The sequence below is a fragment of the Gopherus flavomarginatus genome, chromosome 1 (assembly GCF_025201925.1).
Source record: "Gopherus flavomarginatus isolate rGopFla2 chromosome 1, rGopFla2.mat.asm, whole genome shotgun sequence".
NCBI lineage: Eukaryota > Metazoa > Chordata > Testudines > Testudinidae > Gopherus > Gopherus flavomarginatus.
The window spans coordinates 370,335,241-370,348,408 of NC_066617.1; the positions used below are offsets into that span (position 1 = coordinate 370,335,241).

The 13,168-nt window shown below is 45.8% G+C and overlaps 1 protein-coding gene across 1 annotated transcript; it reads left to right on the plus strand.

Annotated features, from left to right (window-relative positions):
• Window positions 1-6,582: 6,582 nt before the first annotated feature.
• Window positions 6,583-10,931, plus strand: LOC127032802 (olfactory receptor 51G2-like). The gene is made up of 2 exons (XM_050920436.1): window positions 6,583-7,394; window positions 10,808-10,931. The coding sequence occupies exons 1-2, from the start codon at window positions 6,583-6,585 to the stop codon at window positions 10,929-10,931; spliced, it is 936 nt and encodes a 311-aa protein (XP_050776393.1).
• Window positions 10,932-13,168: the final 2,237 nt, after the last annotated feature.

The window sequence follows — 13,168 nt, forward strand, 5'->3', positions numbered from 1 at the left end:
GCCAACCTGTGGAGTGTCCGCTGGTCCCGCGGCCCGGTGGAGCATCCACAGGCATGCCTGCGGGAGGTCCACTGGAGCCGCGGGACCAGCGGACCCTCTGCAGGGACGCTTGTGGGAGGTCCACCGGAGCCACGGGACCGGCGAGCGGCAGAGCACCTCCCGCGGCGTGCCGCCATGCTTGGGGCGGCGAAATTGCTAGAGCCGGCCCTGGTTGAAGACACTATCAGAAGCCTGCATCCCAAGAAAGGGGAAAAAACCCATAGGCAGGAGTTGCAGACCAAGCTGGATGAGCAAGCATCTCAGAGAGGTGATTAAGAAAAATCAGAAAGTCTACAAAGAGTAGAAGATGGATGGGATTAGCAAGGAAAGCTACCTTAGTGAGGTCAGAACATGTAGGGATGAAGTGAGAAAGGCTAAAAGCCTTGTAGAGTTGGACCTTGCAAAGGGAATTAAAACCAATAGTAAAAGGTTCTATAGCCATATAAATAAGAAGAAAACAAAGAAAGAAGAAGTGGGACCGCTAAACACTGAAGATGGAATGGAGGTTAAGGATAATCTAGGCAGGGCCCAATATCTAAACAAATACTTGGCCTCAGTCTTTAATGAGGCTAATGAGGCACTTAGGGATAATGGTAGGATGACAAATGGGAATGAGGATATGGAGGTAGCTATTACCACATCCAAGGTAGAAGCCAAACTCGAACAGCTTAATGGGACAAAATCGGAGGGCCCAGATATTTTTCATCCAAGAATATTAAAGGAACTGGCACATGAAATTGCACGCCGATTAGCAAGAATTTTTAATTTATCAGTAAACTGAGTGGTTGTACCGTATGACTAGAGAATTGCTAACATAGCTCCTATTTACAAGAAAGGGAAAAAAAGTGATCCAACTAACTATAGGCCTGTTAGTTTGACATCTTCTGGTGTGTAAGGTCTTGGAAAAATTTTTGAAGGAGAAAGTATTTAAGGAGATTGAGGTCAATGGTAATTGGGGCATAATACAACATGGTTTTACAAAAGGTAGATCATGCCAAACCAACCTGATCTTCTTTGAGAAGGTAACACATTTCTTAGACAAAGGAAACACAGTGGATCTAATTTACCTCGATTTCAGTAAGACGTTTGACACGGTTCCACATGGGGAATTATTAGTTAAATTGGAAAAGATGGGGATCAATATGAAAATTGAAAGGTGGATAAGGAACTGGTTAAAGGGGAGACTACAACGGGTAGTACTGAAAAGTGAACTGTCAGGCTGGAAGGAGGTTACTAGTGGAGTTCCTCAGTTATCAGTTTTGGGGCCAATCTTATTTAACCTTTTAATTACTGACCTTGGCACATAAAGTGGGAATGTGCTAATAAAGTTTGCAGATGACACAAAGCTGGGAGGTATTGCTAACACAGAGAAGGACCAGGATATCATACAGGAAGATCTGGATGACCTTGTAAACTGGAGTAATAGTAATAGGATGAAATTTAAGAGTGAAAAGTGCAAGGTCATGCATTTCGGGATTAATAACAAGAATTTTAGTTATAAATTGGGCACACATCAGTTGGAAGTAACAGAGGAGGAGATGGACCTCGGAGTATTGGTTGATCATAGGATGACTATGAGCCGCCAGTCTGATATGTCTGTTAAAAAGGCTAATGAAGTTTTAGGATGCATCAGGCGAAGTATTGCCAGGAAAGATAAGGAGGTGTTAGTACCGTTATACAAGGCCCTGGTGAGACCTCACCTGGAATGCTGTGTGCAGTTCTGGTCTCCCATGTTTAAGAAGGATGAATTCAAACTAGAACAGGTTCAGAGACAGGCTTCTAGGATGATCCGAGGAATGGAAAGCCTGTCTTATGAAAGGAGACTCAAAGAGCTTGGCTTGTTTAGCCTAACCAAAAGAAGTTTGAGAGGGGGATATGATTTCTCTTTATAAATATATCAGAGGGATTAATATTAGGGAGGGAGAGGAATTATTTAATCTTAGTGCCAATGTGGACACAAGAACAAATGGATATAAACTGGACATTAGGAAGTTTAGACTTGAAATTAGATGAAGGTTTCTAACCATTAGAGGAGTGAAGTTCTGGAACAGCCTTCCAATGGGAGTAGTGGGGGAAAAAGACATGTCTGGCTTCAAGACTAAGCTTGGTAAGTTTATGGAGGGGATGGCAATTAATTTGGCAATTGATCTTTGATTATCAGCAGGTAAGTATGCCCAGTGGTCTGTGATGGGATGTTAGATGGGATGGGATCTGAGTTACTATAGAGAATTCTTTCCTGGTTGCTGGCTGGTGAGTCTTGGCCACATGCTCAGGGTTTAGCTGATCGCCATATTTGGGGTTGGGAAGGAATTTTCCTCCAGGGCAGATTGGCAGAGGCCCTGGGGGGGTTTCACCTTTCTCTGCAGCGTGGGGCAAGGATCACTTGCTGGAGGATTCTCTGCAGCTTGAGGTCTTCAAACCACGATTTGAGGACTTCAATAACTCAGACACAGGTTAGGGGGCTGTTAGAAGTGGATGGAAACTCCACCACTCTAATGGGGAACCAGGCAGGCTGAGGCCTTCAGACTTCCCCAGTGGTGTCTGTGCCTGTCAGTCTGAAAAGTGTCTCAGCAACAGCTGCTCCACCTCTCTACAGACTCCCAGAACTAAGAAAACAAACTGTAATGTAGCTAGAGCATGGAAATAGGCTCTTCCCAGCCTGTAGCTCCGCTGTTGTCTCTCTACCTCCATGAAGTGCTCACTGAGAGATAGTTCTTCTTCAGCTGCTGCTTTCCTTCCTTCATGATTTCCAGCAGCCTGTTTTTAAATTCAGAAGAGCCATATTGGTTTCACCCAATGTAGCCATAAGACAAACATCCCAATAGTTAACCCAATATAGCTATAAGCAAATATCCCTAGAACTCGGTTTAACTTACACATTCATTATGGCATATCAGCTCCATATCTCTCCCAGTACTAGTTTTGGGTGCTACCTATTTTAGGAATACAGGACAGAGACACTCAGAGAGAGAGAGAAAGAGAGAGAGAGAGAGAGCGACAGACTACTTTTATGTGTGAAATGCCATTCAATTTCCATGTATACTCCATGCATTTGACTTTGAAATCCACTTCCTGCAGATTCCCATTGTGCTTGAATAACAGCTGCTGGTAGTACTATCTACCACAGCGTGAGAGCTCAGGGAATAAAAAATAATTATACTGACCTCAATGCCTGTTACCACTCCAGATACAGGCTACAGCCTCACAGAACAGAACCTGAGGAGAACCAGTCAGCCATTAACTAAGGGTCAGAGAAGCTACAATAGTCTACATACTATTTGCAATGGGTTTGTGCTATTAACCCTTTTTTCAGTGGAACAACTGTATAATGCTGTCACCTGGTAACTGACCAGTAGCTGTTCAATACACTTACATTCAGGGTCAAGAAAACAATCCCTCCGCGATACTTGTGCAGGACTTTCCAAAGAGTCATGAGACAACAGAACCGCTGGTCTGTGTTTCAGCAGAGAAGAGCTGAGGTGCAGGAAAGGGGAGTGTAATGGTGGCTGTATGTAATTTACACCCATCACTGCCTACACAAGAACGGTAAAGTAAAGTGCACACTCAATTGGATATTAGTGCAAACCTAGTGTTTTCACTATTCACCCATATGTGACACTAACTCCACACCTGCCCAACTGAAGTAACTGTCTATAGGTACGTCTACACTACGGGATTATTCTGATTTTACATAAACCGGTTTTATAAAACAGATAGTATAAAATCGAGTGCACGCGGCCACACTAAGCACATTAATTCGGCGGTGTGCGTCCATGGTCCGAGGCTAGTGTCTATTTCTGGAGCATTGCACTGTGGGTAGCTATTCCATAGCTATCCAATAGTTCCCACAGTCTCCCCCGCCCCTTAGAATTCTGGGTTGAGAGCCCAGTGGCTGATGGGGCAAAAATCATTGTCACGGGTGGTTCTCGGTAAATGTCATCAGTCATTCCTTCCTCCAGGAAAGCAACGGCAGACAATCATTTCACGCCCTTTTTCCCTGGATTGCCCTGGCAGATGCCATAGCACGGCAACCATGGAGCCCGCTCAGCTTTCTTTTTTACAGTCACCGTATGTGTACTGGATGCCGTGGACAGAGGCGATATTCCAGTGCTACACAGCAGCATTCATTTGCTTTTGCATGATAGCAGAGATGGTTGCCAGTCATTCTGTACCATCTGCTCCCAGTGTAATTTGGCAATGAGATGACAGTTATCTGTCCTTCTGTGCTGTCTGCTGCTATCATGGGTGCCCCTGGCTGAGATCAGTGGGAGGCGCAAAAGCAAAACTAGGAATGACTCCTCAAGTCAATCCCTCCTTTATGGTTTCTAAAAATAGAGTCAGTCCTGCCTAGAATATGGGGCAAGTGTACTGGAGAAGCAGTGTATCAGAGAGCACAGCTGCTCCATGTCAGATCCCACAGAAATGATGAGCTACATGCCATTCACGGGGCGTGCCCCTGTAACAACCCCACCTGTTGCTTCCCTTGTCCCCCAACCTTCCTGGGCTACCATGGCAGTGTCTCCCCCATTTGTGTCATGAAGTTATAAAGAATGCAGGAATAACAAACAGCGACTTGTTAGTGAGATAAAATGAGGGGGAGGCAGCCTCCCGGTGCTATGACAGTCCAGGCAGGACATTAAGCGTTGCGGAGGAGAGGAGCCCAGCATGCTGCTGCTATGATAGTCCAGGTAGTACAGAATCTTTTCTTTACACAGGAAAGGGAGTGGGCTGATGGAGCTCAGCCCCCAGTTGCTATGATGAGGACGGTTACCAGCCATTCGGTCCCATCTACTGGGAATGACCAGGAATCATTCCTGTTTTTACCCAGGTGCCCCTGAGGCCAGCCAAGGGTATTCAGCAGTTATCAAGCACGGGCTGATGGTGAAAACAGATAGCAGTCATATTGTACCATCTGCCACCAGAGAGCGGAGAAGAGCGGATACTTCTCTTCACTGCTGCAGCATCGCGTCTACAACCAGCATTCAGTAGACATAGGGTGACACTGAAAAAAGTCAAGAAACGATTTCTTTCCTTTTTCTTTCACGTGGTGGGGGGAGGGAGTAAATTGATGAGCTATACCCTGAACCACGCTGGACAATGTGTTTGAACCTACAGGCATTGGGAGCTCAGCCAAGAATGCAAATACTTTTCGGAGACTGCTGGGGACTGTGAGATAGCTGGAGTCCTCAGTACCCCCTCTCTCCCTCCATGAGTGTCCATATGAGTCTCTGGCTTCCCATTACGCTTGTCACACAGCACTGTGTAGCCTGTAGATTTTTTTTCAAACGCTTTGGCATTTCGTCTTCTGTAACGGAGCTTTGATAGAACAGATTTGTCACCCCATACAGCGATCAGATCCAGTATCTCCCGTACGGTCCATGCTGGCGCTCTTTTTGGATTTGGGACTGCATTGCCACCCGTGCTGATCAGAGCTCCATGCTGGGCAAACAGGAAATGAAAATCAAAATTTCACAGGGCTTTTCCTGTTTACCTGGCCACTGCATCCGAGTTGAGGTTGCTGTCCAGAGCAGTCACAGTGGTGCACTGTGGGATACCGCCCGGAGGCCAATACCGTCGATTTGCGGCCACACTAACCCTAATCCGATATGGTAATACCGATTTTAGCGCTACTCCTCTCATCGGGGAGGAGTACAGAAACCAATTTTAAGAGCCCTTTATATCGATATAAAGGGCCTCGTAGTGTGGACGGGTACAGGGTTAAATCGGTTTAACGCTACTAAAATTGGTTTAAACACGTAGCGTAGACCAGGCCTATGTTAGCTTGTAACTTGCTAAATATCTACAGACCATTGCATGAGAAGACGATGCAGGTCAAGTGAGGATGAAGAGAAGGCTGTAGAATGATTGAACTCTCTGGATTCAGTCAACATTGGCCAGGCAAAACACTTCAGCTCCTCTTGAATGGATTTTTGGTGATCAGAGCATATCACCAGGAAAATTTGATAAGGGAAAGTTAACAGAGTCCAGTTCCGAGTGAATTTATACTTGTAAATCTGGAGTGATGCCATTCAAGTCAATAATATTAAATTAAGAACTTGTGCCTAAGAATGTATCTCATGTACTGCAAAGAGGCAGTGGCTTAATTTGGAGAGTTTAGCAGGATTCAAAGAGGGACTGGATGTTTATATAGATAAACAGAATATCCAATTAGAGTAGTGAGGATTGTTTCAAAAACATTTCAATGGGCTCTAAACATTCCTGATATGCACTGCAAAAATTGTATAATTAGTGGGTGCAGGTTATTTGAAAGCTGTCTATTGCGGGGTGTCTTCCACTTCCTCTGAAGCATCTAGAACTGGCCGCTGAATACTAGATTAGATAGACTATGGGTCTGATCCACTCTGGCAATGTCCATCTGCCTATTTATGGTGTAAATCCAAGACTATGTTTTTGCTGATCTTCCTTGAGCTCCTGGGAGTCTCTAGACTTGCACTGAGAACAGAAAGATGTCTCGCCAAATGTCATCCAATCTCCTGTCCTTTTTCATTTTAGGAAGGAAAGTTCAGAACTGCCCAGTACATTATGTCAGCTGTCAATAACACCAAATTCAACTCTGCAGTGTTCTTTCTCACTGGGTTCCCAGGTGAGGAAGACGTGCATCTCTGGATTTCTATCCCCTTCTGCTTAATGTATGTTATTTCGATAGTAGGAAATTCAGTCATTCTGTTCATTATAAAAACAAATGCAAGCCTCCATGAGCCCATGTACATTTTCCTTTCCATGTTGGCCATCACAGACCTAGTCTTATCTATAGCCACCATGCCGACGACAATGGGTATATTCTTGTTTATCTCTAGAGAGATCAGCCTCAATGCCTGTTTTGCCCAGCTGTTCGTCATCCACTTGCTTCAATGCATTGAATCCTCTGTGCTCTTGTTGATGTCCTTTGATCTCTTCATCGCGATCTGTAACCCACTGAGATATGCCTCCATCTTAACTCTGCCGAGAATAGGCAAGATGGGACTGGTGTGTGTGCTAAGAGGAGTGGCTGTAAATCTCCTGCTCCCTTTTCTTCTTCAACAGTTCCAATATTGTCGATCCAATGTCCTCTCGCATTGCTACTGCATAAACCAGGACGTCATGAAGATGGCTTGTTCGGATATCAGAGTAAACAGTATCTATGGCTTGTTGGTTGCACTCTTGACGGTGGGGTTGAACTCGCTGCTCATCTTCCTCTCTTATGTGATGATCCTTAAAACAGTGCTGAGCATCACGACCCAAGTGGAGTGTCTTAGGGCCCTGAACACCTGCATCTCCCACCTCTGTGCCGTCCTGCTCTTCTACATACCAATGATCGGCCTTTCCATGATACACAGATTCTGGGAGGGCTCTTCTCATAGACTCATAGACTCATAGGTCAGAAGGGACCAATATGATCATCTAGTCTGACCTCCTGCACAAGGCAGGCCACAGAACCCCACCCATCCAATTTTATAACAACCCCTAACCCAGGACCGAGTTATTGAAATCCTCAAAATTGGTTTGAAGACATCAAGCTGCAGAGAATCCACCAGCAAGCGACCTGTGTCCCACGCTGCAGGGGAAGGTGAAAAACCTCTAGGGCCCCAGCCAATCTGCCCTGGAGGAAAATTCCTTCCTGACCCCAAATATGGCGATCAGCTAAACCCTGAGCATGTGGGCAAGACTCACCAGCCAGCACCCAAGAAGGAATTCTCTGCAGTAACTCAGTTCCCATCCCATCCAACATCTTCCTGCAGACCATTGAGCAGGCCCATCTGGTGGTAATCCAAGATCAATTGCCCAAATTAACGATCCTATCATAACATCCCCTCCATATACTTATCAAGCTTTGTCTTAAAGCCAGAAAAGTCTTTTGCCCCCACTACTTCCCTCGGAAGGCTGTTCCAGAACTTCATTCCCCTAATGGTTAGAAACCTTCGTCTAATTTCAAGTCTAAACTTCCTAATATCCAGTTTATACCCATTCGTCCTCGTGCCTACATTAGTACTAAACTTAAATAATTCCTCTCCCTCCCTAACATTAACCCCCCTGATATATTTATATAGAGCAAGCATACCTCCCGCAGCCTTCTTTTGGCCAGGCTAAACAAGCCAAGCTCTTTGAGTCTCCTTTCATAAGGCAGTTTTTCCATTCCTCGGATCATCCTAGTAGCCCATATCTGAACCTGTTCCAGTTTGAATTCATCCTTCTTGAACATGGGACACCAGAACTGCACACAGTATTCCAGGTGGGGTCTCACCAACGCCTTATATAACGGTACTAACACCTCCTTATCCTTGCTGGAAATACCCCGCCTGATGCATCCCAAAATTGCATTTGCTTTTTTAACAGCCGTATCACATTGGCGACTCATAGTCATCCTGCTATCAACCAATACCCCAAGGTCCTTCTCCTCCTCCGTCGCTTCCAACTGATGCGCCCCCAACGTATATCTAAAATTCTTATTATTAATTCCTAAGTGTATGACCTTGCACTTTTCACTATTGTATTTCATCCTATTTCTATTACTCCAGTTTACAAGGTGGTTCAGATCTTCCTGAATAGTATCCCTGTCCTTCTCCGTGTTAGCAATACACCCCAGCTTTGTGTCATCCGCAAACTTTATTAGCACATTCCCGCTCTTTGTGCCAAGGTCAGTAATAAAAAGGTTAAATAAGATCAGTCCCAAAACCGATCCTTGAGGTACTCCACTAGTGACCTCCTTCCAGCCTGACAGTTCACCTTTCAGTACGACCCGCTGGAGTCTCCCCTTTAACCAGTTCCTTATCCACCTTACAACTTTCATATTCATCCCCATCTTTTCTAATTTAACTAACAGTTCCCCATGCGGAACCGTGTTAAACACCTTACTGAAATCTAGGTAAATTATATCTACCGCATTTCCTTTATCTAAGTAATCCGTCACCTTCTCAAAGAAGGAGATCAGATTGGTTTGACACGATCTACCTTTAGTAAATCCGTGTTGCAATTTGTCCCAATTACCATTGACCTCTATGTCCTTAACTACTTTCTCTCTTAAAATTTTTTCCAAGACCTTACATACTACAGACGTCAAGCTAACAGGCCTATAATTACCCGGATAACTTTTATTCCCTTTCTTAAAAATAGGAACTACATTAGCAATCCTCCAGTCATACGGCACAATCCCTGAGTTTATCGATTGCTTAAAAATTCTCGCTAACGGGCTCGCAATTTCACGCGCCTGTTCCTTTAATATCCTCCGATGGAGATTGTCCGGGCCCTCTGACTTCGTCCCATTGAGCTGTTCAAGTACGGCCTCTACCTCAGTTGTGGTAATATCCACTTCCATATCCACATTCCCGTTTATCATCCCTCCATCATCGCTAGACTCCTCACTAGTCTTATTAAAAACTGAGGCAAAGTACTTGTTTAGATGTTGGGCCATGCCTAGGTTATCCTTAACCTCCATTCCATCCTCAGTGTATAGCAGCCCCACTTCTTCTTTCTTTGTTTTCTTCTTATTTATGTGGCTGTAGAACCTTTTACTATTGGTTTTGATTCACTTTGCAAGGTCCAGTTCAATGCGGCTTTTAACCTTCCTCACTTTATCCCTACATGTTCTGACCTCACCAAGGTAGCTTTCCTTACTGATCCTGCCTTTCTTCCACTCCCTGTAAGCTTTCTGCTTTTGTCTAATCCCCTCTCTGAGTTGCTTGCTCATCCAGTTTGGCCTACAACTCCTGCCCATGGTTTTTTTCCCCTTTCTTGGGATGCAGGCTTCCGACAGTCTCCGCAGCTGCGACTTAAAGTAATTCCAGGCCTCCTCCGCATTTAAATCCACTAATTCCTCTGTCCAATCCACTTCCCTAACTAATTTCCTTAACTCTTTAAAATTAGCCCTCGAGAAGTCGAAAACCCTAATCCCAGATCTACATTTGTTTATCCTTCCATCTAGTTTGAACTGAATCAGCTCATGATCATTCGAACCAAGGTTGTCCCCTACTACCATTTCTTCTACGAGGTCCTCACTGCTCACCAACACCAAATCTAAAATGGCATCCCCTCTTGTAGGTATTTCAACAACTTGATGAAGAAATCCATCCGCTATCACATCCTGAAAAATCTGACCACTGTTATTCTTGCAGGCACTCGTCCTCCAGTCTATATCCGGGAAGTTGAAGTCCCCCATAATCACACATTTCCCCTTTGTGTTTACTTCATTAAAGACATTAAAGAGGTCTCTATCCATATCCCAATCAGATCCCGGCGGTCTATAGCACACCCAAGCACTATCTCAGGGGAAGCTCTAGTTGCTTTTTTACCCAGTGTGATTTTTGCCCAGACAGACTCTGTCTTATCCGTTCGATCGCTTCTTATTTCGCTACAGTTAATGTCATCATTGATGTACAAGGCTACTCCACCACCTTTGCCTTTCTTCCTGTCTTTTCTAAACAGCACATAGCCTTCAATACCCGTGCTCCAGTCATGAGTACTATTCCACCAGGTTTCGGTTATCCCTATAATATCCGGTTTCACTTCCTGCACCAGTAACTCCAGTTCCTCCATCTTGTTACCTAGGCTCCTCGCATTAGTGTACAGACATTTTAATTTTTGGCGTTTGGCGTCAGTGACATTCTTTCCCCTGTCGTACAGAGACCTTCTACCACCAGCATCACCCGTTACTCTGGTTTCTACTCCACTATTCCTCCTTGGATCAATTCTTGGGACCGCAAGGGTATCCCCGCTCACTTTGTTTACTTCCCTCTCCAGGTTATATTCCGGCATGGAGATCTCCCAACCATCTCCCCCAACTTCAGATTCTCCTGAGCTATGTCTACCTGCTCATCCCACCCCTGATGAACCCAATTGTGTATAGTGTGAAAAGCAAACACCTTCGTGAGAGGATAATCAGGGTGTTCATCAAGTGAAGAGTCAGTTCATCATCCAGATCCAAAACTAATGACACAGGATACGAAAAATATGGGCCACCTAATCCATCCTGGACTTTTAAATCTGAGACAACATGAGCTACTGATCTGTGCTATGTAGAGACAGCTTCAGAGAGAGTCTAAGACCTGGAGCAATGGGAGAGGGGCTGGTGAGGGAGGACAGTGCAATGGAAGAAGGAAGCCAAGGCAGGCAGCAGCGTTTTAAAAGTGACTTTGTTCATGGAGAGCCAGGGGACCAGTGGGATCTTGGCCCATAAAGAGCCACATCAGTGGCTGCTTCAACCTCATAATTCCTCTCGATACAGTCAATAAAGAGAAGAGATGTGGATGTTGTTTCCCATTACACCTGGCCTGTCACTGTCCCATCTGTGGTTAAACAGTCACAGGCCATGAAAAAACTGCAGAGCTGTTCTGCAGTCACACCCTTGTCCCTTCCCAAGCACTCTGGGTGCTGTGTGATCTATGAGAACTGCAGCAGCTGTGGCCAGGGGCTACTGAAGGGGCACAGACACTCACCCTTCCCCTATGCCCTCAGCCAGGTCTTTGTGACAGTGTCATCTCAGACACATGATTAACACAGGAGCCCCAGAGGAAGCCATTCAGGCAACCCCCTACCCCCATTCATGGCTTTGCACACAACACACATCTGAGGACAGAGCAGAGTGGCGTGTGTGAGTGAGGATATGACACACAGGAGTCCTGGCAAGAGACTCAGGCCCAGGTTCCTTCCTCCTCCCCCTATTTGTGCTGCCCCAGCAATGAAAGGGGGTGGAAATGGTCCTCATCTCCCCCACAGAGTCACAGCTAGCGCCTACCTGCCCTTCCCATTCACTGTGGGGTGACCACCTTTTTAAAATCAGAAGAGGGACAGAGGCAGGAGCCCTGCCCCCTCTGTGACACTGTCCCACCCCTCTTCTTCCCCCGTGAGACCCCACCCTCTGCTCCCCTTCTTCCCGCAAGGCTCCACCCCCTCTCCAGGCCAAAAGCTATAGCTGGGCCATGGTGAAATGTTTCTGGGGAACTAGAGCCACTGTGAGGACCACCAGATCCTCCACCTGCCCTGGACAGAGGGCTGGAAAGCTCAACAGAAGCCTCCAGCCTGTGTCCCTGCCTCACAGGATGCACCCTAGGGGAGATGGAGAATCTGGGGCTCCCCACCCCAGCCTTGGCTCCCAGGATAGCTCTTACCATGGTCCAGCTGGTGGCCTGGCCAGGAGGGCGGAGCCTCATGGGAAGTGGAGGAGTAGGGGGAGGAGCCTAGTGGGAAGAGTTGGGGCACGTGGCAGGGCCTCTGCAGAAAAGGAGCATGGGTTGCAGCAAACCTAAACTGATTCCCACCCCAAAAAATAGCTTGGTGGGGGGGTTCCTGAGGAAAGGAGAAGGATGATCTAGGGGTCATAGTGGACCACAAACTTAATATGAGTCAACAGTGTGATACTGTTGCAAAAAAAGCAAACGTGATTCTGGGATGCATTAACATCCCAGACAAGACACGAGAAGTCATGAGAAGTCATTCTTCCACTTTACTCTGCGCTGGTCAGGCCTCAACTGGAGTATTGTGTCCAGTTCTGGGCACCGCATTTCAAGAAAGATGTGGAGAAATTGGAGAGGGTCCAGAGAAGAGCAACAAGAATGATTAAAGGTCTTGAGAACATGACCTATGAAGGAAGGCTGACGGAATTGGGTTTGTTTAGTTTGGAAAAGAGAAGACTGAGAGGGGACATGATAGCAGTTTTCAGGTATCTAAAAGGGTGTCATCAGGAGGAGGGAGAAAACTTGTTCACCTTAGCCTCCAATGTTAGAACAAGAAGCAATGGGCTTAAACTGCAGCAAGGGAGATTTAGGTTGGACATTAGGAAAAAGTTCCTAACTGTCAGGGTAGTTAAACACTGGAATAGATTGCCTAGGAAAGTTGTGGAATCTCCATCTCTGGAGATATTTAAGAGTAGGTTAGATAAATGTCTATTAGGGATGGTCTAGACAGTATTTGGTCCTGCCATGAGGGCAGGGGACTGGACTCGATGACCTCTCGAGGTCCCTTCTAGTCCTAGAGTCTATGAGTCTATGAGCCTATGTGGCCAAAGGGTAGGAAATCTTGTGTTTTAGAAAAGACTGGATTAATGTGACCCTGCAAAGGAGGCTATTGTTTTAAGTACTTCTGTCTGAGAATAAATTATTGTTCTTATTATTACCTTGGAGGTAAGGGAAAGATGTCT

Excerpts from the sequence above, each read along its gene's own strand:
- LOC127032802 (XM_050920436.1), top strand. The coding sequence starts at position 6,583 with ATGTCAGCTGTCAATAACACCAAATTCAACTCTGCAGTGTTCTTTCTC. Across the intron at positions 7,395-10,807 it reads AGATTCTGGGAGGGCTCTTC|CCCCCAACTTCAGATTCTCC; the intron begins TCATAGACTCAT and ends TCCCAACCATCT.